This window comes from Pinus tabuliformis, chromosome 5_2 (assembly GCF_031772625.1).
Source record: "Pinus tabuliformis cultivar Carrire ecotype Pingquan chromosome 5_2, CPIR1, whole genome shotgun sequence".
In the NCBI taxonomy this organism is placed as follows: Eukaryota; Viridiplantae; Streptophyta; class Pinopsida; order Pinales; family Pinaceae; genus Pinus; species Pinus tabuliformis.
Window position 1 is genome coordinate 409,339,438 of NC_142306.1, and position 27,770 is coordinate 409,367,207.

The 27,770-nt window shown below is 37.3% G+C and overlaps 1 protein-coding gene across 1 annotated transcript; it reads left to right on the forward strand.

The window, feature by feature from the left end:
* The first annotated feature begins 1,709 nt into the window (after positions 1 to 1,709).
* Positions 1,710 to 21,122, forward strand: LOC149159262 (small ribosomal subunit protein uS11y-like). Its single transcript, XM_089436434.1, has 6 exons — positions 1,710 to 1,827; positions 20,017 to 20,139; positions 20,231 to 20,276; positions 20,417 to 20,502; positions 20,601 to 20,730; positions 20,834 to 21,122. Exons 1-6 carry the CDS (start codon positions 1,825 to 1,827, stop codon positions 20,899 to 20,901), a joined length of 456 nt encoding a protein of 151 aa, XP_089292560.1. The 5' UTR covers positions 1,710 to 1,824; the 3' UTR covers positions 20,902 to 21,122.
* The last annotated feature ends 6,648 nt before the right edge of the window (positions 21,123 to 27,770 follow it).

A 27,770-nucleotide genomic window follows, 5' to 3' on the forward strand; every position in this document is an offset into this window, starting at 1 on the left:
TGCCCTGACTTAATGGGAAAGCCACACATAAACCCTTAGGTTGGAGAGGGATCCTTCAGTCACTAAGTGGGAGGATTTTAAAACCCTCATAAAATTCCAATTCTACGCTATCGAGTATGTAGAGGACCACTCCCAAAAACAACTATTAGATGAACTTGTAATATTGCTCCTAGTAGGTAGTGTACTTATTTCCTTATTTTATCATACAAAAACTCAATAAGGAAAGGGGATTCAAATCAAAGATTTCCATCATTTAACATAAAGGAACCAAAAATAGGAAGGGTTTTCAATAAAATTATGTTAATGACACAAGCGGTTTCAAACATGTTAAGACTATTTAAACATTCTGATCTACTGCAACCACATACTTGTAGATTCCCTATTTTAACACAATAACCAAAATGGGGAGGGATTCAAGAAAATTAAGACATCGACACAATTTGTTTCCAACATGGTAAGGCCATTTAGAAATTCTTATCTATTGCAACCACAATACTTGTAAATTCTAACCACTCTAGTTTCCGTTCATTGCTCCATTGCCACTTCTCTTGATTAAAGGTGTTAACAATTCACTATTTTTTTCTTTAAGTAGACAAAAAAGAGTTAGTTGAAGAGGGAATTTAACGCCAAATGAATGACACCCTCTTTCACTATTGTTCTCTTCCATAAACTTAAAAAAATGAATGACCATGTCACTATTAATCTTGTTTATCATTGCCTCTAACATCACCTCACCACTCCAAATCCCATACTTTGCCCAACTTGCCACAAATTATAATCCCACGCTCCATTAAACTCACCACAAACTATAATGCCACCAACATGATAAACACCTATGCTATTAATTTTATAATTCATTTTTATTCATAAATTGTTATTCCATGCTCCACCCAACCTACCACAAGTTGTAATCTAACCACTTTGATAGATACCTGCAACCAATACAATAAACACCTCTCTAATTAACTTTATAATTCATTTTTTCTTTAAAGTTAAAAGAATAATAACTTTCCAATACATTTAATCTTTTAAATAATCATATATTAACAATAGTTTTCTTCTATGGAAGAATAATGTGTATCATACATCAAATAACTTTCTAATTCCTAATAATTAATGTAGTTCTACCTAAAATGTTAGACAAACTAATTATTTTATAGACGAACTATTATATACCATTCGTTTTAGAAAAAAAAAAAATATTGTCAACATGATTAACTATTATACACCATTCTCTTCCAAAAAAAAATTAAAAAAAAAATAAAATATTATCAACATAATTAAGTGTGGAAATCTCCCAACAAAAATAATCACATATTACTTAAACTATACAATGGTAACCTATCTCCTTTAATCTAGTTCAAAAACTTTTCATCCTTCAATTTTAAATTTACACCTATCAAAATCAACATAATCAAAAAATGTTTTTACTTTAATTTTAACTCATTTAAGAAAAAATATTAAATTTAGGTTTAAAATAAGTTTATATTAATAATTTCCTATCGCTTTATTAAATTTATTAAATTAAGAGATAAATTATTGGACATTGAGATTTCGTTCACACTACTAGGCAAGTGGACTTCAATTCCATCGCTATCCAAGTCAATGAAGCTCTCAACTCACCCCATGTGACCATGACCTGAAAAGTAGGGTTTCTAGGGTTTTGTTTGGAACCCGCGGAACACAATGGTTGCGTTTTTTTAAGCGAATACTCTTCTTATAGAGAAGCCATTTTGCTGCTGGAGTGTGTGAGAATACAGGGCGTATAGTTCCTGTTCGTCCTGTTCTTTTTCCTTTGATCCAGAAGCTCGCGACTGCGTCAAAATGGTAAGCATTAGACCTTCAAACGGCACATGTTATGTTTCAGTTCTGAAGTTTTTCTCAAATTTGATGAAGATCAAACCTTTGAACTTCCGTTGTTTCTACTAGGGTTTCGTTTCGTATAGATTTACTGTCACGTTTAACCCAGACGTTATTTGGATTCGATTTAATGCCTGTTTTGAACAAATCTTTTCTGCTATAATGTCGATTAAATGATATGGATTCTTATCGATTGTGCATGTAAGTTTTTTAATTCATATTTTCATTGTATAAAATATACGGGAGTTTGCTCTAAAGAGCCCAATCTTGCCCTGAATTGCTAAAACTTTTATTTTTTCTTCTTTAAATCGTGCATCATGCAGCCGCAGCCTAAATGCATGGCCTGAAAGTTGATCTATGATTCAGTGCAACAGAATATAAACAATGCTTGTAATATACAAAGAGTTTTCTGCAACATATCTCACGTAAGATCGAGAAACACATACGCAAGGAAACATGTTTGTTTTTCAAAAAATCTGAGGCCTACGGGAATACATTCAAAAAGACAATTTAGATTCTCTAAAATTTGATTTCTCGAAGTATTTAGTAAAAACCGTAGTTATCGGTCCTTCTGAATCATTTCGCTCTAGACTGTAAGAAAATTTATGGCTTTGCTCAAGAATCCCGCGAATCGAGTTCTTTTAGAACTTATCTTATACACTTAATAACAGAAGCCTGTGCAAATTTAAATAAGGTCCATTTTTAAACTGGCTGTTATTAGGATTAGTTGAAAGAACTCGCATCTACAATGTATGTTTTAAACACATTTATGAAGTAGCTCAAGAGGTAGTTTAAGAGTCTGCATTAATTTTTGCAAGATTGTCTGGATTCGTGATCATCCCAATAGCTGTAGACTGGCACAGTGCTCTTCTTCAGTGAACAACAGTGATTGAAGGCTGAAACTGCCGAATAGTTTGGTTAGCTTTTGTCGTTGTGGCATGGGCATGGACATCCCGTGTGAGCAAGAGCTGATCACCGTAACATACAATAGAAAAGTGAGAAAATTTGGTTAAGTCTTGGAGTCGGAGTTAAAAACCCTAATCACATTTACTACTGGCCAGTGTGGTGGGTAAACCCTCCATGCGTGGGAAGGATTTAGATGTAGACTTCTCCCTACTTCGCACAACTGGCAATTGAAGTTCTGACTTAATGACGGAACGAGTTACCTAGTGTCATTCGGTGATCAACCTAATTCCGTAACTTCGACTCTACACAATTGGCAATTAAAGTTCCAAGACGTAATGACACAACAAGTATGGCATCAGTCCCTGACGAGTTACCTGGGGCCATTTGGTTATTACCCTAATCCCAACATGAACCCACTTTTTTGACCTGGCTGGGCTGATATCCCCAACCATAGATACTTCTCTGAACTTTAAAAGATGACACATGTGATCATATATGCCGCAAAACTGGACTGAACTTTAATGAAATAGATTCAAAAGATGGATTGATGTAAATTTACTTTTCCTCTACCGCAAAGCCTTGACTCAACAAACTATGCTGACTCTTCCTCGACCACACAAGTGTGACGTTGACCTGAAAAATTTCAGAATGGATCAAAATGTGGATAAAATCTGACTCCAAAAGATAGACAAAACGATAAAACAGGACTTGAACTGGAATGGAAAAACCGCAGCTGATCAAAACTAAATTTGACCAGACATAACCTAATGGTTTCCCCTAAAAGAGAGTGGCACAAAAGTCTTGAATTAAGGGGTTGGGGTATAGGGCTTCAGGTGAGTGGCATTGACCCATCCTGACCATAATGCCATCCATTTGAGCCGACTGTAGTGTACCATAATTGCTGATGTCTACAACTAGGAATGGACTCAACCAATGCATCTGTAGCTACTACCCTAGATGCTTCAGGTACCTACTGTCTTAGAGCAAAGCCAAATCTCCCCTTGGAAATGATTTAGTCTTGATGTGTCAGTCATGCCAGACCTTCTGTCTGGCTTTTTCAGCTGTTTGGTGAAGATTTGCTAAAAATCTGAATTTTCTATCTACATCAATTTGGTTAGCCCTTCTGCAACTTTGCATTCTTCTGTTTTGCATAGGTACCTTTGGTGAAGATTTGCTAAAAATCTGAATTTTCTATATACATCAATATGGTTAGCCCTTCTGCAACTTTGCATTCTTCTGTCTTGCATAGGAACCATATCCATGCTGCTTGCTTATAAACCAACTGAAATTGTGTCTTTTTATTCTATCTCTTATTGGTAGTTAGGTAACGCCTAAAGTATTACTGGAATCTTTTCATCCCAATCATCACTTTTTTTTGAACAAACTTTAGTTAACCCATGCTCTGGGATATTATTATGTTGTACAAACCTTTTAACCCATGCTCTGCGATGCTATTATGTTGTACAAATTTAGTTAGCCCATGTTCTGGGATCTTATTAAAGGCCGCTACTGTACCATTAACTTGCAGATGATTTGCACTCTTTTTGTGATACAGGATCATTAAATCCTAGGCTAATTTACCTGAAACGTTTGGGAAAAGGGGGGATACATAATTCCTTGTTTTTGAAACTTAAATAGAGAGGATAAGGCTTGGAAATGACTCTCAGACATTTTCAAGCTTTATTAAAAAAACTGAAATGTTTTGAAGCCATATCCAAGCTGTTTTCAGCTGTTTCAGTGTGATGCTGAAATGTGTCTAATCTGTGTTTCCAGCTTTTTCAGTGTGATACTGAAACGTTTTCTGAAATGTTTCAGCCACTTCAGAGCAAACTTCCAGCCTGAAAAAGTGATTGTTTGACATGGAACAAATAAATAAATAGCCCTAAAGGCAAATTATAAACCCTAATGCTAACTTCTGCCTCAAAACTTAGATATAAAGGTTTGAAGCTTATAAACAAGACTGAAACCTTAATCCTCAATTGATGAATGATAATCTGAATTTTTATGTCATTCTTCTTTTTCTTTAATATTAATCTTAATATTTTCTTAACTTACTTTTGGTCCAAAAAACAACTGATCTTGGGGCATTTTATTGCATTAAATGTTTGTGTACTATTGTGTTATAACTTATATAGCACACAATAGTGTAGTAGTAAAATGGCTATTTATTGTTTGCTTTCTTAGCTTTTGCACCAATTCCTTAGCATCTTTGCAATGAATCCCTAAGACTTGCATATGTGAAGAAACACCATGCATATTAGAATTTATATGGTGGTAGTTTTAGCCCTACAACACAACAAACTGCATTTATGAATGGTTACATGGACCAACGGTCCTAACACTTATTTCCAATAATTTTCTGGGAAATTTCGATGGTTTGCCTTTCCTTTTCAGAACTAGTATGAACTCTTGACCTATGACCTGATCTACAACATTGCTACTAGCTAGTACATTCTCATGCCTCTGTACTTATGTCATGGAGGAAATTATGGCGATGCCACATTCAATAAATTCTACATATGATATACTTGTAATATTTCAATATTATGTCATGCATTTTGTATAAACCATAAAAATAAATAACATATCCAAGAGAACAATGTGGTGTTTAGAGATATTGTTATAGCATAGAGTGCAATATTGCATGTCATCGCACTTCTTGTCATATCACTCAACACATGAGGTCACTTGTTTATACATGAGTGCCTAATCAATCCCCTTAAAACATTGCTGGATAAGTCAACTTTGATTATCCAAGTTGGTTCCAAATGGGTAGACAAACTTGTAAACTTAGGTCCTTTGTGTGTTAGTGGGTTAGTTGACTAACCCTCATAACACCTAGTTGATTGTCCAATTAGTCAGTGGACCAACCCAAATATATTTGAGTTGAGTCACTGACTGACCTCCAAAATTGAGTTTAATCACAAATTCCAACACTTTTTATAGAGGTGAAATCAATGTATTCCTTTGTTAGATGCTAACCACTGGATTCCATCTTTAACTATTTTTAGGATTTAGAATTCGATGTTTCGAATTAGCTTTTAATTTTCTTGAAACTCCGTGCACTACTTGGATGAAGTTACGAAAACAAGGAAATTGAAAATTGAGACCAAATTTACTTTCACCGAGAGATAGAGTTTCTTAACGTTCAATATGCAACGGAAAACAATCTAGACAAAAACACATGCACACAAAATTGACACTTGTTTTACCCAGAAAACCCAAAAGGGAAAACGTGCGTTCTTTGTAGTGGTATTTTATTGATTGTTCTTTGAGAAAATGGATCTATTACAATTCATGCTGTTGCTGTAGCCAACAATCTGTCTTTGAGAAGGTGCTATGCTTCTCCTCACTATTCTTAGCTCTACAATTGTTCTCTGTTGAAGATAGTCTCCAATTGCCTTGAGAATCTTGATCCTTGCTCCACAATCCTTGTTCACTTCAGGCCCCTAAATCCTTTGTGCACTTGCTCCTAAATCCATGCACACTTAGGCTCCTAAATCCTTGCGCACAATTTCTCCTCAATTATGTGCACTCCACACACAAAGAATGATTTGTGATCTTGTGCCTTCATCCTTCTCTTTATAAATAACAATCGATGCATGCAAGGAGGCCTAGTTGAATTCCAGTTCACACTAGTGTCACGAGTTCCCTTTGCTAGTTAACTGGAGCAAGTCCCAGTTACACTTGGACTAGCTCTCAGTCAACTAGCTCAAGTTCTTTCTTGATTTACTTTAGTTGTTATTGCGAGTTAACTGAGAACTAAACTTGTTCTCTCTCCAATCAACAATGAAGTCTTAACTCGTTCTAACTCAACTTGTCACCACCACCTCATCTTATAGTCTAATTGAAGAAGACTCCAACAAATTGAAGCTCTAACACTACACATGCAAACTTGACGACCATTCCAGTAAATTGGAAATCAACTCATCATAACTGAAGTCTATCTCATGAATTTGCACTCATGTGAGAGAAAGAGTAATTCATGGTCTTTACTGGCTAAGGCTGTAATGTCCTCAACAAATTGAGGACAAATAAGACTCGTTAGCCTATCCATACCCATAGGCTATAGTCCACCTACAAGGGGAAAATCTCCATCGCTGGGCAAGTTTTGGGGCAGCTGGGGTGAAAAACCTAGAATTGGGGTTTTGAGTAAGATTTACTCAACCATTTATGAAGATAAAACCCCTCAAGGAAGCATATAAATAAAGGAGGATTAGATTCATTTTGAGCATCAAGTGTGGATCATTTCATTTATGTTTTGGGCATTGCTCTGAGGGTTTTAAGACCCCACTTTCTCTTGTCAATTTCGATGGTGAAAGATTCCACCCTAGTTGACTATCTCTATCTTTTTTCTCTGCTCAAACCAAGAATCTTATCTAAGGTAGCGATTTTTGGGTATTGTTTGGTTCATGAGTTTTTGAAAGTGACAAATTCTCTCTTTTCTTTTTAAGAAGAGCAACAAGTTTGTTTTGAATTCTATCATAGGACTATTAAAGAGCGAGACTTTTTGGTGGTTTGGCCTTTTCTCGATATAGGGATCCTACTCAGAATTCATGCACAATTTTTGTTAGGGCTTGTCATTGGCACATGAAGCATTTCCAGAAGCATAACTTGGTAATCGAACTCAAGAAAGCTAGATGTGAATTATTTTCTGAAGGAGATTTCGACACTAGGGTTTCTCTTGTCAATTTTGATGGTGAAATATCCACCCGAGTTGACTATCTCTATCTTTTTTCTCTGTTCAAACAAAGAATCTTATCTGAGATAGCGATTTTTTGGGTATTGTTTGGTTCAGGAGTTTTTGAAAGCGGCAAAGATTCTCACTTTTCTTTCTAAGAAGAGCAGCAAGTTCGTTTTGCATTCTATCACGTGACTATTAAAGAGCGAGACTTTCTGGTGGTTTGGCCTTTTTCCGATATAGGGATCCTACTCAAAATTCATGTGCAATTTTTGTTAGGGCTTGTCATTGGCTCAAGAAGTATTTCTAGAAGGATAGCTTGGTAACTGAACTCAAGAAGGCTAGATGCGAATTATTTTCTGAAGGATATTTTGACACTCTTAAGAGAACTTGAGATATTGCATGTCAAACCTAAGCCCTATAATGGAGCCAATTGTCTAAGAAATGTTCACAGGTGCTTGAGATAGAATTTTGTATGTGATCTATCTTGAAATCAGAGTTCAATGGGTAGTTTCAAAATCAAAAATCTGTGAGTCTTGAATATCAAGTCTTTTGTGGCGTTGAATTGTGGACCTGCAACTGGAAAAACCTTCCGAGGATTTTTTGTAAAGGATACACGTTGACATTTTCTTATATTCCGATAGGCAGTCAGATCCCGCATTGTACAATTTTACAAAGCAGACAATAAATCCTGAGGCTAGGTGAAATATCTAGTACTATTTTGTGACAAACCGCCGCTCTTGTATCTAGTGTTTGATAGAATCGAAGCCCCTGATGGGCTTGGTGGCAATCAGAGGGTTCTGGAAGCATTACTGTGATCTCGAGTTGGAGTCCGAAGAATATCTGAGTTTAATTGACCACTGTTCTAGAAGACTTGATTACATATTCATATTGAAGTACAAATGGAATTATTTAAATATGTGGAACTATACTATGGAATAGTTAAGATTATATTATTGAATGGATGGTGTATTTGTTAAATATTTAACATATATACATACACACACACATTGGTGTTTGGATTATTTATGTCTTTCCAAAAAGGAGTGAAACAATTGCTGGAAGCTGTAGTTTTTTAAAGAAGAAGAATATAAAATTGCCCTAGATTGTTACAAAGGCACAAGCTAGAAGACCTTCCATCGCTACATTTTCAACACTCCCTCTTAGCGAGGAAGGGATTTTGTACAACTCCCAACTTATCTTTGAAGTAGATGAAATTGCCTCTTACAAATGCCTTGGGCAAGATATCTGTTGTCTGTTCCTTTGTTGGAATGTATTGTAGCTTCACTATCCTTTTTTGCACACAGCCACTGAGATGATGATACTTGATCTCGATATGCTTGGAGTGATCACGAAAAATTGGATTCTTAGAAAGCTTAATGCAACTCTGATTGTCACAGTGGATCACAACGGGTTCCATCCTCTGCTTGAAAAGTCTGACAAACAACTTGCTCATCCAGATCGCTTCACACATTGCCAAATTGGCAGCCATGTACTCGGCCTTTACTCTGATGAGTGCAATTGATCTTTGCTTCCTGTTGAACCAGGAAACAACTGTTGACCCAATGCTGAAGACACAACTTGAAGTACTCTTTCAATTTGTGGAGCTCCTTGCCCAATCTGCATTTGTGAAGCCCTCAAGCCTCACTCCATCAACCTATTTGTAACATAATCCATAATGTGTCGTGCCTCTAAGATATCTCAAAACATGCTTCGCAGCAACCTAGTGAACTCTAGTAGGATCCATCATGAAATGACTCAATTGGTTCACTACAAAACATATGTTAGGTTGTTTGTTAACTAAGTACATCAATGACTCGATGAGCTGCTTGTACAGTGTAGCATATACTCGCTCTGCTTTGCTAGCGTCCACCTTCCTCTAGTGTGTGACTAGAGGTATGGTCACGGGCCTCAATCCTACATATGGAACCTCTTGAGGATCTCTATTTTGTACATCCCTTGCCCCAAGAAGATTTTGCCATCACCCTGTCATACCTGCAGGCCCAGGAAATAGTGCATAGGCCCTATGTCTTTCATCTCAATTTCTCTTACAAGATTTGCCTTGCAATCCTGGATCACACTGTTTGCTCCAATTAAGATAAGATCGTCAACATAGAGCACTAGAATGAGCGGAAGACCTCTAACTGTGATGTAGTACAGGTTGGCATCCACCTCACTCTTAGTGAAGCCCAATCCTTGAAGGTAGGTGTCCATGCGAATGTACCATGCTCTCGGAGCTTGCTTGAGCTCCTAAAGAGATCTCTTCAACAAGCAAACATGAGTGTCTTTGCTGAAAGTCTCAAACCTTTCTGACTGCTCCATATAAATCTCTTTCTCAACCAACCCATTGAGGAATGCTATCTTCACGTCCATCTGGTGGATTTTACACCCCATTTGAACTGCAAGTTCCATAATAGTGTTGATGGATGAGTAATGAGCCATTGGGGAAAACATCTCATCATAGTTGATGCCCTCAACTTGCGAGAAACCTTTGGCTACAAACTTGGCCTTGTACTTCTCCACACTACCAACTGCTCTACGCTTCACCTTGTACACCCGACATGAGCCTACTATTGATTTCCCTTCTGGCCGTGGCACAATCTCTGAGACATCGTTCTTCACGATGGAGGAATATTCCTCCACCATAGCATCCGAGGCTGCTTCCTCACAACAAGAAGGCTATGTATCAAATAACTCAATCATCAAAGCCATATATCCAGTGTATAGGTTGCTTGCTTTGCTTGAACATAGAGCTAGGAGTCTTAAGTCGCTTCTCGACCTCTTGAATCAACCTGTCGAGTCTCGACCCACTTGGCTCCCTACTTCCCTGTGCCAGGAGTCACTGATTGAGTGGCTGCCTCCATTCATCCTGGTCTGTCCCCCTCACCCTACAATGACTCCTTGTCATCTTGTTGTACGACCTGCTTGCCACCTGATTGAGACTCAATTTGTGATACTAGCTAAGGTTCCTGCTTGGGAGCAAGTAGCTCCTCCTCAGGTACTCCAACCTGCTCTCGCTCTAAGGATTCCCTTAGAGCTCTGTCCTCCTCAAACCTCACGTCCCACTTTATAACTGTCTTCTCAAGTGATGATATATACACCTTGTACACTTGAGATGTCTCATTGTAACCAACAAAAGTTCCTTTTTAGTTGTGGCATCTAGCTTCTTCCTTCTCTCTTTGGACACATGGCAGTGAACTTTGGTGTCAAAGATTTGAAAGCGAGAAACATCAGGCTTCTTGCTTGTGAAAGCCTCCTCTGGTGAACTCATCGAAGCACCTTGTGTGGACTCTTGTTTTGTAGAAATATTGCAGTCTTGCATGCCTCTTCCCACAAGAACATGCGTAGCCCTTGGTCATGCAACATGGCCTTGGCCGCTCCAACTATGTTACGGTTCTTTCTCTCAACCACCCCATTTTGTTGAGGGTTATGGGGTGTTGTAAGCTATCTCCTAATGCCCTACTTGGCATACACATCCCTGAAAATGTTGTAGACATATTCCCTGTCATTATCACTCCTCAATGCTTTGATCTTCTTCTCGGTCTGGTTTCTACTAAGGCCTTAAACTCCATGAACTTTGAGAAGACCTACTCCTTTTGACCTACTCCTTTTTCTTCATAAAGAAGATCCATGTTTTCGGGGAATAGTCATCTATGAAAGTGACATAGTACTTGTGTCTCATGAGGGATGGAGAAGAGAGGGGCCCACACACGCTTGAATGTACTACCTCCAAAATCCCTTTGGCTTCGTTGTCTCGGCCCTGAGAAGATGACTTGGCATACTTGCGAGTGTGCACCCCTTGCACACATCATGCTGGTTGAATGCTGTTAATTTTAGGCAACAATGGTATGTTCTTATGCTTTATAGAAATTTTACTTCAATTTCTTTATGAGCCCAATATCAATTTCAGTTTAGCAATCACATAAACATGTAAGTAAAATGCTGATAGAACATAAACATAAACAATAGAAGACAAGCCAAGACAAGAGGACACAAGATGTGGCACCAGCCAGGGACAAAACCCAATGTGGGGAAACCCTTGATCAAATCTTATTTTAGTCTTCAATATTTCAACAAAGAGAGAGTACAATTTACAAATTCTGATAATTTAGAACAACAACAAGAGAGCCCTAACTAGAAAAGTCAACGTTGGTCAACATGGTAGATTTTCTTCTTCAATTCAGCTCCGTCAAACACAGTCAACTTCAGCCTCCAATAGTCCTCTGAATCAGCCCAAAATAGTCTTGAAAATCATAGTCAAACTTGGTCAACGCAAAAGTCAAACATATGGTCAATTCTCTACAGTCAACGTTGGTCAAACAGTACGGAATGCCTTGATTTCTGTGCCCAAAAATGCGGCCTGCCCAAACAAAAATTTCCCTCACAAAAACACAATCAAACAGGCCAACGATGGTCAAAGCTCTTCTTGAAATTTGGTCAACACTAGTCAATGCCCAAAACAGAGAATGACTATCTTCTTCTTCGCACGTGTGGACAGGAGCTTCTTATTTTCGTACCCAATCAAAGTAGGAGAGAGAAGATGAGTGAGTGAAGTGTGTCCAAATGAGGAGGAGGCATCATGTATTTATAGGCAAACGTTGAGGATGAATAGACGTGACTGTTGGGCTTTTGAGCCTACATGAGTTTGCTGGTCGACCTTGACAATTTGTCCATAATCAAAAGCAAAATAAATTCATAACTTCATTTGTACATGTTAGAATGGGATGATCTTTAGATCAATCCTACACCTCTCAGAGAGAGGAATCCAAGAAAAATATCAGCTGTCATAAATAAGATGACCCATGTAGAGTTTGGCCCTAGTTGCCAATTGTAACAAATGCACACTATGGTAGTGCTGTGGCTATCTGCTGAAGGATCTTCAATGCCCCATGATGCAAATGTCCCATGCGTTTGTTCCAAAGCACCCCCACGCCTCTGATCTGTGCATTTCCTGCCTCGCTGCTCAAGACTGCGCATGTCTCAACCTGCAACCTGTAAAGATTCTTCATCCTCACACCAATCTACTTCATGGATCTAGAAGCTAAGTGCTTGAGGTAAGCCTCACCTATGTTAAAAATGACATCATACCCCTTGTCCTCTAGTTAGCAACAGGAAACAAGGTTCTTCTTAAGGCCTGGAACATAGAGGACATCCCTGAGATGGAGAGAGCTACTAGACTCCCTCTCAAAACTGACAGTACCTACTCCCCTAGTCAAGTACTTGACATCGTCTCCTAGCTTAGTATTGAATTGCACGCCCTTCTCCGTCAACTGGTTGAAATATACGTTGTCCCCGGTCATGTGGAAGGATGCTCCAAAATCAATGTACCATACAATGTTGCGTACCTAGCATGCCATGCAAGCTATCAATGAGAATTTTTTCTCGACTTGAGAAGAAAACACATTTACCTCAGCTGATGCGGCAACATGGTCCTTACCGGACCCCTTCTTTCAGTTAGGACACTTAGTGACATAGTGCCCGAATTGGTGGCAATGGAAGCATTTGATCTTGTTTAGATCTTTCTTCTTCTCCTCGCCCTTTTGATTAGACTCGGCCTTTCCTTCGCTTTTCTTGCCCTTGGCTTTGCTACCTTTTCCCACCAATGCAAAGTTCTCCTTGTCCTCTGTCTTTGTTGAAACTCCATCTCTCATCCCCCTCTAAATTTCGTCTTGGATGCAGTCTCCCCACTACCTTTCCTAGCTGGGAAGATTCTCTTTGCCACTGATTGCATCCTGGAATTATCCCAAGACTTATGAAGTCCTAGTGGCGCAAGACTCACAAGGTTTTGTCTACTACAGTCTCGCCCACTCCAGCTAGCTCATCCTGAACTTGAATGAACTTGGAAAGGTACGTAACAATGGGCTCTCCTTTGCTCATCCAGATATTTCTTAGCTTGTACTTTAGTGGCATCATTGGAACCCTGATACAAATCCAAGATGACTTTCCACATCTCGTATGCTGTATTCTTCCCTTGGAGATGAGGGATAATATGGTCTTTGACACCCTCAAGAATGATCCTGCTAGCCTTGGTGTCATTCTTGTTATGCTAAATTAACTGTTGGCGATTTGCAAGTGGAATTATTTGATTATGTGCAAATTCTAGCACCCAATTATCTTCCAACACCACTGGGATCCACTCCCTCCATGAGTATAAGTTAGAGGTTCTCTCTAAATAGTGATCTGCCCTCAATCCTTGGAATGACAACTTATCCAAAAACTACTACTCAAAACTCCAACGCAAGCCTACTGACTGATCATATTCTCTTCATTGACTGAACAATTGTGTTGCTAGTTTTTATGCAGAACTCTGCTTTGATACCATGTTAATTTTCTTGAAACTTTGCACACTACTTAGATGAATTACTGAAAGCAATGCAACTGAAAACTGAAACCAAATTGACTTTCACCAAGATACAAAGTTTCTTAACTTTCAACATGCAGGGGAAAGTAATCGATAAGAACACATTCCCACAAAATTGACACACGCTTGTTTTACTTAGGAACCGAAAAGGGAAAACATGCGTTCTTTGTTGTGGTATTTTATTGATTGTTCTTTGAGCAAATGGATCTACTATAATTCACGCTGCTACTGCAACCAATACTCTTTCTATGAGAAAGCGCTAGGCTTCTCTGCTCTACAACTGTTCTCTGCTGAAGGTAGTCTCAAATCCTCGATTTGCCCTGAGAATCCTGATCCTTGCTCCACAATCCTTGCGCAATTGCTCTTGAATTGGTCTAAGAATCCTGATCCTTTCTCCACAATCCTTGTGCACTTTCTCAATAAGAATGGAAGAAATAGGCATTACTATAATCTATGTGATTATGGGAAGTTGTATTCCTTTAATTAATGTAGTTTCTATTGAAAGTGGCATTCCTTCGTTCAATTAATGTTCTTGATAATTTCCTTAAATAATCCTTCAATCAAATATGATCTTTGATAATATCTTAATTATGTACAAGTATTTCATTTCATGTCCATCAAGTGTGCTGCCTTTGTACACTAAGCACTTGTTGGTTTGGGTGATTACTACTTTAAGTTCTTAGGGACGTGTTACCACTCAAACTAGCAGGGGACCTAAAAGGGGTTCCTAAGAGGGCAATTGCTAGGTTAAGGGCAACAGTGGAGGCTTAGTCCACTATCACCACAACTAAGTCTCCTTGCTCTTTATAGACTTTCACCGATGGGAGGAGTCCCTGTAGTGTAGGGATCACTTGTAAAGTATATGTCAATGGATAGGTGGAAAGTGACCCTGGAGATTCTTTCCCAAGGATGGAGTGAAGAATGGAACTTGCTTGCTTTTTAAGCAAGGGACTTGGTCTTCCAGGGGTAAGGCGTGAGGATTACTCGGGGATGGAATGCAACAACCAATGATGTTCCTATCATGGACAAGGTGAAGGGAAAGGACCATACAAGAATATTTACTTCAAAATTTGATCCTAGAGCTAGGGCTTGGGATTCCCATAGATTCCAGCCTTAGAATTGCCTTAAATTTGGAGGAGAGGGAGGGGACCCACCAACACAGTAGCCTGTAGGAGATCAAAGTTTTTCCTTGGGTCAATTCCCTGGAAATTGATGCCCTAGGTGACCTTTGAGGGCTAGACCTGGAAACAAGTGGTAAAAGGTGAAGGAGATGACCACCCTTTTTAGGGATTTGTGCCTAATTCACTTGGGGATATGGAGTCAAGGTTGATGATGAGTAAGAACTCGGTTTCTTGATCAAGGAGTCCCGAAAAGTAAGCTTCATCCAATGTTGAGAGAAAGAAAAGAAAAGTGACTTTCAAGCATTTATACTTCAAAGCAAATGATGCAAGCTTATGGAGACAGATAATCTCTAGGGCATCTCATTCATATAACGTTGGTACATACATTGAATTAGCTAAAACATGCTTAATTCCACATTTCATTTATGCAACAACTAGCCCTAATTTTAGCAGTATGTAGCAACAAGAATAACAACGTTAAAATTTACTTACAACATTATAGAGTAGACCTGGAAACAAGTGGTAAAAGGTGAAGGAGATGGCCACCCTTTTTAGGGATCAGTGCCTATTACACTTGGGGATATGGAGTCAAGGATGATGATGAGTAAGAACCTGGTTTCTTGATCAAGGAGGCTCGAAAAGTAAGCTTCATCCAATGTTGAGAGAAAGAAAAGAAAAGTGAATTTCAAGCATTTATACTTCAAAGCAAATGATGCAAGCTTATGGAAACAAATAATATCTAGGACATTTCATTCATATAACATTGGCCCATACATTGAATTAGCTAAAACATGCTTAATTCCACATTTCAATTATGCAACAACTAGCCCTAATTTTAGCAGTATGCAACAACAAGAATAACAACGTTAAAATTTACTTACAACATTATAGAGTATATCCAACTAATTTGCACAATAAGAAACCAACATCATTTCTGCACAATAAGAAGCCCCAAGATAGAAATAGCCAAAATCCATACATCAAAATTCTCCATCATCCAAAATAGTCCTCCAAGGAAAAAGTGCGAAATTCTCTAAATATAGAGAGATCCCAAGTCAAGTGACGATCCAAATGAATGTATCTAACATCAATATATAACCTCCTAAGAAATTTGAATTAGCCTATGGGCCTACATTAGCCCCTAATGATAAAATAATGTGCCAATTAAAACCCCTATTGGTGACAAGCCCACCAAACTAGCTCAGAAGTGGAAAAATAAGCCTCACAAGGGGCCAAATAATAATATGTACATGTCGTGGGGCCCTCCAAAGGCTTGATAATGTCCTGAAGTACCATATTGAGAGATAAATTCCTCAGGATATGATGGAAAAGGGGGTGGTCCCTTGTTCTCCAAGTAGTAGACTTGTGGTGCTCCTAGTGGGTCTAAAGGCACATAAATGACCCCATGGGTCTCCATATGAATCGTAGATGCTTGTAGATCCTTTGCAGGGGTCTGAGTGGTGGAATGAATGCTGCCATGATGTCGCACAGGTCTTGGGACACTTGTTAAGAGTGTGGGGCTCTTATGGGGGCCTACTGGGCATAATGAACCAAGCATATCACCATCATCCCAAAAGTGGATCGCTAGTAGTCTCTGAGCATTGATGAAGATCCATGGAGTGCTATTTGTTGCGGTGAAGGCCAATGGCTTTATACACACCTTGTATGTGCCAATGTGGACCTCTAGGGGTTAGGATCCTGTATAGAGAGACTAAACCCAAATGGAAACCACTTGTAAACCTGCATAAGATCCAATGTGTCCCGAAGCTTCCAGTACAACCAGTTATTAAAATAATCGTGTAAACGAGTTTACAAACCATGGATAACAAAGCGGGCACTTCATAATGGCATGCCCTTTCGTAGTGGGCTTTGGCATGTGCTAGTGTCTCCAAGCTCCAAAGGGGGTTAACCGAGTACCTTATTAGGTGGTTTCAACCCTTAAAGGGGATAGTATGTCCAAGGAACATCCCTCTAATGGGGGTGGCAAGTGAAAAATAAGTGGAATGGAGTAGGGAATGAAAGGGGCAATCCTGGGCCACATATTGGGGCATAGGGGTAGCTAGATAAGGGGAAGCCCACACTTGGGTTTGTAATGGGTAGGAGGGAGCAATTGTGGTACATGAGGTGCCCCGACCTTGATTTCTCCACCCTTCTTTATATGCCTTTTGCCTTTCATGCGTTTTCTTTAATTAACTGCTCGGGGCTCAAAGGACAAGAGATGTAAGATATAACAGTGATTACCCCTGTTTAGATAGTCCACGGGTTGGGATAATCATGGGTTACTGGAACCAGGGTGATGACCATGGATTGGGGTAGAGCTAATGTATTGGTTTTTTGTCCATGTGCTAATTATTTTATCTCGGCCATCTTTTGCATTTTGTGGTACAATTTCCTATTAAATGTGGCCAATTATGCTTTTTCCTTTTTCTTTTCACTGCTTCAACTTCCGGGGCATCATTCTAGGGCTGACCGAAGGTGGGGGCAAGGGGGGTAGGGAGGCTGGCCCTATGTGGACCCAAAATGGAAATGTGGACCCAGGTGGGAGTAATGATGAATGGGGTATAGTGAGTGGAAAGAGAGTAATATATGTGGATAAAAGAGTGGGGCCATGCACCCAAAGTCGGGGGTTCCCAAGTCGTACCACCTTAGAACCAAATGGTCAATAAAGGAGATCCCACGAGACTAACATCCAAAAGGGATCAAGGGGACAAGAGCACAAACTAAGCCCACCCTTTCTGCCAAATTCCCTCATCAATCTATACCCAGAAGTATCCATGATAAGCAAACCCAATACAAAATTACCAAATGACAAGACATACCTTTAGATTCGGGAGGCCCACCTTCAAACATACGATCAATACAGGTGGGTGAGGGACCACATGGCTGGCTCAGGTGGCAGAGAAATGGCACAACGAGCTAGTAGGAGCCTGCAAGGGGCTGCTGGCTGCTGACTGAGGTTCATCATGGAGAAAAATTTCTCTTGGGGATATCACCCATGAAGTGGTGGGTAACAGGCCACAAAGAAAAGAGCAATACTATAGTTTATTTTGAAATAAATTACATGAAGCATGCTAAATTTGCTAAATTAATTCAGCATCTAAGTTTCTTGAAGTATGCTGGTAGCAATTTGAAGAGGTCACTGAAATCCACTGGAATTTGTAAAAAATAACTGGATTTTAACCATGATAGATCACATAGAAGGTATCATCATCATCACTTTAACCTTGATAGAAGGTATCAACACCATGCGGTATGAAGTTGACAAGCTGTGATGCATGACATACCTAAATTTATTCAACCGTAAAAAATGGCATGTTTGCCTCCAAGGGAAGAGTTGCTCTTACAGCGCAGGTGGAGGGAATGTCAGCTCTGTTGTTGGTGTAATTCACTCATAAAATAGCAGTAATCATTGGGGTGATCAGATTTGTATTTGTGGATACCTGTGTTCAACCTTCTCTGCCTCTCTCCACTCCCCCCTCTCTGAGTTGGTGCCAGATGAGATCAGGTGCAAGTCTTGGTTGATTTTGACAGCATAGATATGTCCCACATAGTGCGACAATTTAGCCAAAGGGACAACGGTAAGTTTCTATAAGCATTATTTCCTCCCCTCTAAAAATAAGAAAGAAAAAAAATGCTGGCTTAAAGAATAAAAAATAGATGAGCTTAGATCCATATTAACCCCAGATCTTTCGAATATGAAGAAATTTGCACCGGATTTTATTTTGGTTCCATCTCAGGGCTTAATAGATCTGGGATTAGGGTGGATCTATGCTAGTTAGGCAAAACTCAGGTACTAGTTAGTTTTAAGAATTCCAAGCATGCAGTTGAAATTTGAAAGTTTCATTTGGATTAACTTTTCTAGTACTTGGAATTTAGGACTTTCATTTGTCAAGACCTGATGGATTGTATTGGGATTGTGCACTTGTAATCACGACCAATACGCTCTATGTTAGTATATTTCTTAATAAGTATGCTCTTTTTTGGAGTTATCTTTCAGTGAAAATCACATAGGAGAGTTTTTTGCCGACGTGTTTCAAACCATCTAGTGTGGTTCATTGTCAGGACAAGATGGAGATTCAGACGGTGGCATCAGAATAAATAGACAGATTAATGTAGAGACCATTAATGCTTTAACATTTAAAATTATTTTTGATATTATTAAATCAATTTAATTCCTCCTTTTATCGAAAATTATTTTTTTGATCTTAATCTTGATTTTTGACTCAAGTCCCCTCTATTATTCTTTTTCTAAACTAGCTGTTATAACTTATCTAGCTGTTATAACTTATAATAACCATTAAGATATTAATGGTCTCTACATTAATCTGTCTATTTATTCTGATGCCACGCTCTGAATCACCATCTTGTCCTGACGATGAACCACACTAGATGGTTCGAAACGCGTCGGCAAAAAACTCTCCCATGTGATTTTCACTGAAAGATAACTAAAAAATTAGAATATGGATCACAGAAGCCCGAATTTAGAAAGTATGCTCTTTATCAACAATTTTTTTCTACTTGCATACATGTCATGTACACTCAGTTGTATGGTGTTTTTGTATATATTGGGTTGCCTATTTTCTTATGGACGTTGAATGAAAATTTTGTATAACATCCCTCTCTAAATCGTTTTGTATGCTTTTGAGTTGTGATGCTTCCTCCAGACTCTGCATAAACGTAGAGATGTTTCATAAGCTGACACAGAACAAGAACATTCTACTATGACCAGTACAAAACTATATATTTCTTTTTAGCTCATGAGCTTATGTTATATTTCAGAAAATTGACTCTTGTGAATATGTTCATTGTTTTATCACGTCATCAACAGCAACCGGAGAGAATTTCTCCTCCGGTTGTTTGCTATCACTTCAGTTCTTATTATTTACTTTTATATTCAGTGTGTGTAGTATACAAGACAATCCCTTTTTGCATGAAAAGAAGCAAGTTTTGCCATGTTATTTATCTTTGGCAAGCTGATCGCAAATCAAAATTTCTGTATTTGAGATTACAAAAATTGTTCAATTGTGCTAATATCAAGGGTATGTCCTTTAGTTTATTTATCAATAATTTTTCCATCTTCCATGCAGTCTGGCAAGAAAAAGGTCAGGGAACCTAAGGAGGATAATGTGACACTAGGGCCTACTGTCAGAGAAGGAGAACAAGTGTTTGGTGTGGCACACATTTTTGCTTCATTTAATGATACATTTGTGGTAAGATGGAAATTTGTTATTTGTGTGGGGCTCTAACTTGTCTGTGATATCCTCTATAAAGACACTGTGGACTAATTGCCTTATTGTGCAGCATGTGACTGATTTGTCTGGGAAGGAAACAATGGCTCGTGTTACTGGTAAAGTTCTTGTAATCAAGCATGTTATTGCCTCCACGAGACTTCAATTTTGTTAGTGAAAATGATTAGACTCTAGAGGTTAGAGCATGAGATGTTAGAGACTCGTATTTCTGAAATATTGTTATACATGGTGCAAACAGGTGGCATGAAGGTTAAAGCTGATAGAGATGAATCTTCACCCTATGCTGCTATGCTTGCTGCACAAGATGTTGCACAAAGATGCAAGGTATGTGGTATATGCAGAGTGTTAGATCATTTTTATGAGTTGCAGCCAGTACTATCTATTTGAGGTGCCTAAGCTGGATATGTTATCACTGGTCCCAGGAGCTGGGAATAACTGCTTTGCACATTAAGCTTCGTGCCACGGGAGGAAATAAAACTAAGACTCCTGGGCCTGGAGCACAATCTGCTCTTCGTGCTCTTGCTCGATCTGGGATGAAGATTGGCCGTATAGGTAAAAATTTCTGTTACTGAAATATTGGTCTCAAGTATATGAAAGAGGTGATCACAAGGATAGTCGAGATTCTGTCTTATATATAATTTTGTGCTCTTAACAGAGGACGTGACTCCAATTCCAACGGACAGCACCAGAAGAAAGGGTGGACGACGAGGAAGAAGGCTATGATACCTCCTTTTTGGGTGTTATTTTTTTTGGCAGCTTAATGCCTCAAACATGAGATTTATAGAGCACTATGTTCTCGAGTTAAACGTCAGCACATCACATGTTTTGGAGATGTGGAGTACATTAACTCAGTTTTGATGATTAGTCTTTTTGATATAAATTAAGCTTTGGTTTCAAACAATAATTAGTCTTGAAATAAATTAGACGTCTGTGTTTGAATTTCATGTTCTCTGTGGTGAAAAACTGATGTGTCATGGATTTGGTTTAACATGCATCCTGGCATTTAGTTCTGAATTATCTTCAACTTGATTGTTAGCCACATTTAGTGTGCAGAAAATATTGTGTTCTTGCTGTCAGACAATTTTACTGGGCTGGATCCTGATTTATGCCGTTCTTTTTGGGTCTTGTTCTATAATAATTTATGTTTCTGTGAAGTGCCCTAGAATTTGTCCTTTTATAAAGTTTAAATAATGTTAAATGTACTCCTATTTTGTGTTCGGAGGTCATCTCCGCATTGATTCGTGATGATGAAGGGTGCTGTTCAACTGTTCCTTTGTTATGTGTTGTTGAAAATTTTGACTCCTTATTAGCAGTTGATGTTTTCAGTGTACTCGAAGTAAAGTTAGAAGTTGCAATACAAAATGCTCCTATTCTTGTACCACCTGGATATCTGTTCTTTTTCGAGCAGTGTTTGCCACTGGTTTCTGAACTAGTTTTCCTTTAGTTATATTCTTCCTGTTTGTTTTTCTCTTTGTGGGTCACTTCATAAAATATCTATTTTAAAAATATTTTATTTTCCATCAGTGAATGAGTACTCAAGTTCCACAACTCTTAGTTTCTATGTTAGCGTCTTCTGCCATTGTGTGTTCTATGATTTTCTTAGCCACGAGAGTAAAATTCATTAGCCGTGAGCAACTTAATGCCTCTTTTCCTAGAATTACTAAAGGATGCCCTTGTTGCACTTGTCTCACTGGATTGAATTTGGAGTACATAAACATTGTCTTTTTGGTGGTTTGATTATAACTTAATTATTTTTATTCATAAAGGGTTCTACTTATTTCTACTAAATATTTTATGTTTCTACTAAATATTTTTATACATAAAATTATAGAGAAAATGGTTTATATTTCATTTTTTTTGGGGTACTTTCATGACGAGTAAAACCTGAAGTTCAAATGTTCTAAGAACTGGTCAATTTATGATCGTCAAATGTACAATATAAATAAGAATGCCCACAAATCCAAAATTACAATTTCAGCATAATTTTTGTAACTAAACTCTAAAGATAACAAACTGAAAAAAAGGTAAAAATTTGGAAATATACGCTAAAAATATGGTTTAGTAGGGGGAAACTTTTGGTGTTTTTTAAACTTAAATTCTAATAAGATATCAATTTGTTAACATTGCAAATTCAGGTTGTAGTAGAGGTTGTACCACTCATGACAATCAAATTCATCAATTGTGAGCAATGTAATGCATCTTTTCTTAGAAGAAATGATTCACGCACTGGATTGAATTTGGAATACATAAATATTGTCTTTTTGTTTTTTAGATTATACCTTTGTTGTTTTTATTTATAAAGGGGTTTACTTATTTACTTTTGGTATATTTGTACGTAAAATCTAACAATTTTTTGCGTATTAACTTTTTTGGTATCTTTTGATATGTTTTTCCTTGTAACAAGATTTACTTTGGAATTGACAAAATTGCAGGAGATCAATTGTTAACATTGTAAATTTAGGTTGTAGTAGAATTCCAATTCAAGTTGGTAAAAAATCCAAAATTACAATTTCAACATAATTTTTTGTAACTAAATGTTAGGTCTCTATACTAGTAGTGCAACCCCATATTGTTATTGTTATGCCCCATAGAAGCCCACTATTGTTATTGTTGTGTCCTTATATTATTATTGCTATATAGGCCTTGATTTTATTGCGATCATTTAGATTCCTATATATACAAAATAGATCTTGTCATTTGTATCATCTAATAATTGTTCATTTACGTGATGTAAAAGGAATTTGCTCCCTTGTTGAGGCTTATTGTTAAGTCGTTGATCCATTTTTTCTTTTGTTTTGTGATCTGTTTAAATAACATATGGTATTAGAGTTTTGGATCCTAGAGTTTCACTACTTTAAACAAGTACTTTTGGAATTTTCGCTATATCGCTATATATATATATATATATTTGTTTATTTGTTGAAAGACTTTCAAAAGCTGAAATTTCGACCACATGGAGCCATAATCTTCATGAATATCGTGTAAAAATTTCAGATCTTACTTTATATTTTTAGAGATATGGTTCAAGGAAGTTAGGGTTTTTGTATGCTCCAAAATTTTGTCTCAAATAAGTGTTTTAGGGAAAATCGTCACATTTTTTGTTTCGGGCATCTAAATTGAATTTTGTAAAAGGTGAATGAAAGTGCAAAAGCTATAGTTTTTTGGAAAATATTTTTAAGGTCAAAGATTGAAACAATGGCACACGGAATTTCGTACAAGTTTGTTCTACTGAATCAGTCCATAAGCAGGGCATCTTGGGAGATTTGTCCTAACTTTTTCTTGAAGAATCCAATCTTGGTCTAACTGGTGGGGTTGGAAAGAGGACACATAGGCTAACACAAGACGAGAGTTTAGGCCTCGGGAGGCCAAAATCCTAGAGAACAATTTCAAGATTAGCCTATCAACAAGCTCAAAATCAAACTCTAAAAAGTGTGTATTTTAAAATTTGCATAACTTTGTTTGAAAAATCAATTTGAAGTGATTCGAAAGGGCATAGTGAAGAATAAATATCATCAATTGGCTCCAAAATGCCTCCTAAACAAAAAATTTCTGCACCCATTATGCCCTCAAAAATCTCTACTATGACGCATGAAAAAGAAGAAATGCAACTTGATGTATCAAAATTGCGGGCACGAGTGTGACAATTCTCACTCTCACAAAGAAAAATGAATGTTAAGATGGATGGTTTAGAAGAAAAAACAAAAAACATACATGAATGTTAAGATGGATAGTTTAGGAGCAAAAAAAAGAAGAAGACATGGAAGGTTTGAAGGGAAATTTGACAAAGTTGCTAAAAAAAATGCTTCTTAATGGTGATAAGGTAATACATGAAAATCATGATGAGAACAAACATAATGTGAACCATGATTTTAAAGATTCTAAATTTGGGTTGAAGACCCACCACATTCCAAATATCAATATGAAGAAGGTTGATGACAAAGATCTGATAACCTAGATACAACAGATGGGATAATTCTTTGACCTACATGATGTGCCACACACAAAAAAGGTATGCATTGCATCTTTATGTTTAGAATCCAATCAATTTGTGAGGTATTGATGATTTTTTCTTGTAAACCAATTGTCACATGAACAATTTTTATGGAGGAATTGGTAACACATTATGAGGATACAAAGAACAAAACCTTCTTTAGGTAATTGATAAATCTTAAACAAAAAGGGTCAATGGTGGAGCACATTGAGGACTTCCAAAGATTGAATATCAAGGTAACTGATATTCTAGAGGAGCATATGATTGATGTATTCATAGGGACTTTCAAGGATAACATCCAACATGAGATTTGCCTTTGAGAACCTAATTCATTGGAAAACACATTTAGGGTGGCAAGAAAAGTCAAAAGCACAATTACTATAATAAGCAGGGCTACCACTCACAATTATAAAGATGGAAGTCTTGCTGCTCCTAAACTTCCACAACCTACAAGGTTGACACCACAACAATTGGAGGAAAAAAAACAAAATGGATTTGTTACGAATGTAATAGAAAATACAATAAAAGTTATAAATGTGTTGAGAATAAATTATTTTACATAGATTGTTAAGAGGAGGAAAAAAAACTAACAAGAAACATCAAAAGAAGAGGATATACACCAGAAACCAACCCCAAAGAAAGAAGAAAAGAATATGACCATATTTTATAATGCATTGGCAGGAATTACCATTCAAACTCTCAAGGTAGAATGATATATCAAGAAGAAAAAGGTAATAGTGCTGTTTGATTTGGGTAGTACCCATAATTTTAGTCATTGTAAGATAGTTAAGGAATTGAATTGCTTTCTATATCCAACGCCAGAGTGTCAAGTGATGGTTGCAAATGGAGGAACTATAAATTGCTCAAGGAAGTGCCATAGTATCAAGCCAACCATGGGGGAATATGTATTGAATAGTCTAATGCATTCCATTCCAATGGGTGGCTTTGATGTTGTATTAGGAGTCCAATTGTTACAATTTTTGGGGATGATAGCTTTTCATTTTCAAGAACTTTTCTTCAAACATTTCTGGCAAATAAATGAAATTGAATTAAGGGGTATCACAAGGAAACCAAGGAAGATAATCAACTATAATGGCATGACAATGGTTTTGAAGAAAAAACAACGAGGCGTAATTGAACAATTATGTTCACTAGATGTTCAAACAATATCATCCATTTCTCCATATCTCCAAAGAGTCCTAAACAATCATTCCAAGGTATTTGAGACTCCCAAAGCTCTCCCACCTATTTGTGATCATGATCATGCTATTCACTTGATTTTGGGAAGTGTTCTTCCTAACATCAAGCCTTACAAATACCCATATGCCAAAAAGAGTGAAATTGAACGTATGGTTGCAAAAATGCTAGAGGGAGGTATAATTCGCCTAGCCAAAGCTTTCTCTTCCCCAATAGTATTGGTGCACAAGAAGAATGGATCATAGCGTATGTGTTCGGATTATAGAGAACACAATAAACTCACTATTAAAGATAAATTTCCCATTCTTGTATGAATTGTTAGATGAATTACATGGAGCAATTTACTTCACCAAGTTGGATCTTCGTTCCAAATATCATCAAATTACAATGAAGATAAAAGACATTCCAAAAACAACATTAAGAACTTGTGAAGGTCATTATGAATTTTTGGTCATGCATTTTGCTTTACCAATGCACCTTCCACATTTCAAAGTTTGATGAATTCCACTTTGAAACCCTCAGAAATTTTGTGTCAGTATTTTTTGATGATATACTAGTCTATAATAAGTGTTGGAAAGATCAGGTTCAACATGTTGACAGGGTGCTTAAACTATTGGGCTAGAAGAGGTAGAATATTTGTTTCATATTTTATCTCATGAAGGTGTTATGGTAGACTTTAACAAAATTAAATCCACTAAGGAATGGAAAACCCCCACTACTCTAAAGCATCTTCAAGGATTTCTTGGGTTGACAAGGTATTATCGCAAGTTTGTTAAGAATTATGGGAAAACATCAACACCTCTAACAACATTATTGAAGAAAGATGCATTTTTGGGACTCCAGAAGCAACTAAGACCTTTAAAAATCTTAAAGAAGCAATGTGCCAAGCCCCGGTCTTAGCTACACTAGAATTTACAAAGACCTTTATTGTGGTATGTGATGCCTCAGGAAATTAAATTGGTGTTGTTTTAATGCAAGAAGGAAAACCCATTACTTTTGAAATTTGTCCAAACAAGGAAAAATATTTACACAACTATTTATGAGAAGGAAATGTTGGCAATGCTACATGCTTTGAAGCATGACACCCTCACCTAATAGGAAGACGATTAAAGGTAAAATAGATCATGATAGTCTTAAACACTTTTTGGAACAAATATTGTCTTCAAAAGAACAATAAAAATGGATTACAAAAATGTTGGGTTATGATTTTGAAAGCATCTAAAAAAGGAAAAGTAAAATGTTGTTGGAGATGCACTCTCAAGAAGGGATGATGATGTGGAAGCATTGCTTCATGCAATTTCTATTATCCAACTTGATTATATAACTGAAGCAAGGGATGAATGGAAGAATGATGAAGGGGTGTGGACACTCATTCAAAAGTCGCAACAAGATCTCAGTACATCTGATACATTTATCTAGAAAAATAATTCTATATGGTACAAAGATCACTTATATCTATGTAAGAACTCCCAAATCAAACAAAACATTCTTTTGGAATTGAACACCTTTCGTTTAGGAGGGAACTAAGGATTTTTAAAAACTTACCATAGGGTCAATTTTTTTTTGATGACCTTAAATCTGATATTCAGAAGTTTGTGGCAGAATGTTTGGTTTGCTAACAAAATAAAGTTGAGACAATTAAGACCCCAAGATTGTTACAACCTTTAGCCATTTCAAGTCAGCGTTGGGAGGAAGTCTCAATGGATTTTATCACAAGTTTACCCAAATCTGAAGGAAACCGTGTCATCATGGTGGTAGTTGATAGACTTATCGAGTATGCACACTTTTTTACACTATCTCATTCTTTCAAAGCCATTACAGTTGCTAAAACATTTATGGAAACAATTCAAAAACTACATGGAAACCCAAAGATTATTGTAAATGACAAAGATTCCATTTTCATTGGAAATTTTTGGACAAAATTATTTTCTTGTCTTGATACTCAATTTGCTCATAGCTCATCTTATCATCCTCAGCCTGACAGAGAAACTGAGATAGTGAACAAATGCTTGGAAGGATCCCTTCATTGCTTTGTATCTGATAAACAAACACATTGGGTCAAGTGGTCACCTTTGACAAAATGGTGATATAATATTTCCTTCCATACTGCAACAAAAAAGACCCCATTTATGGCATTGTATGGATATCATCCACCATCCATCACATCGACTTTAAGAGAAAATTCCAAGGTTCAAGCAGTGGAAGATCACATCGAGCATCACAACAAGTTCTCCCTCTTTTAAAGGATAACTTGACTCTGGCGCATAATCAAACGAAACAACAGGCAAATCAACATCGCAGTGAAAGAAGTTCTGACGTAGGTGATTGGGTATTTACGATTACAACCATACAAACAAATGTCCCTCAAGCAAACTAAGAAAGAAAATAAATTATCACCCAAATA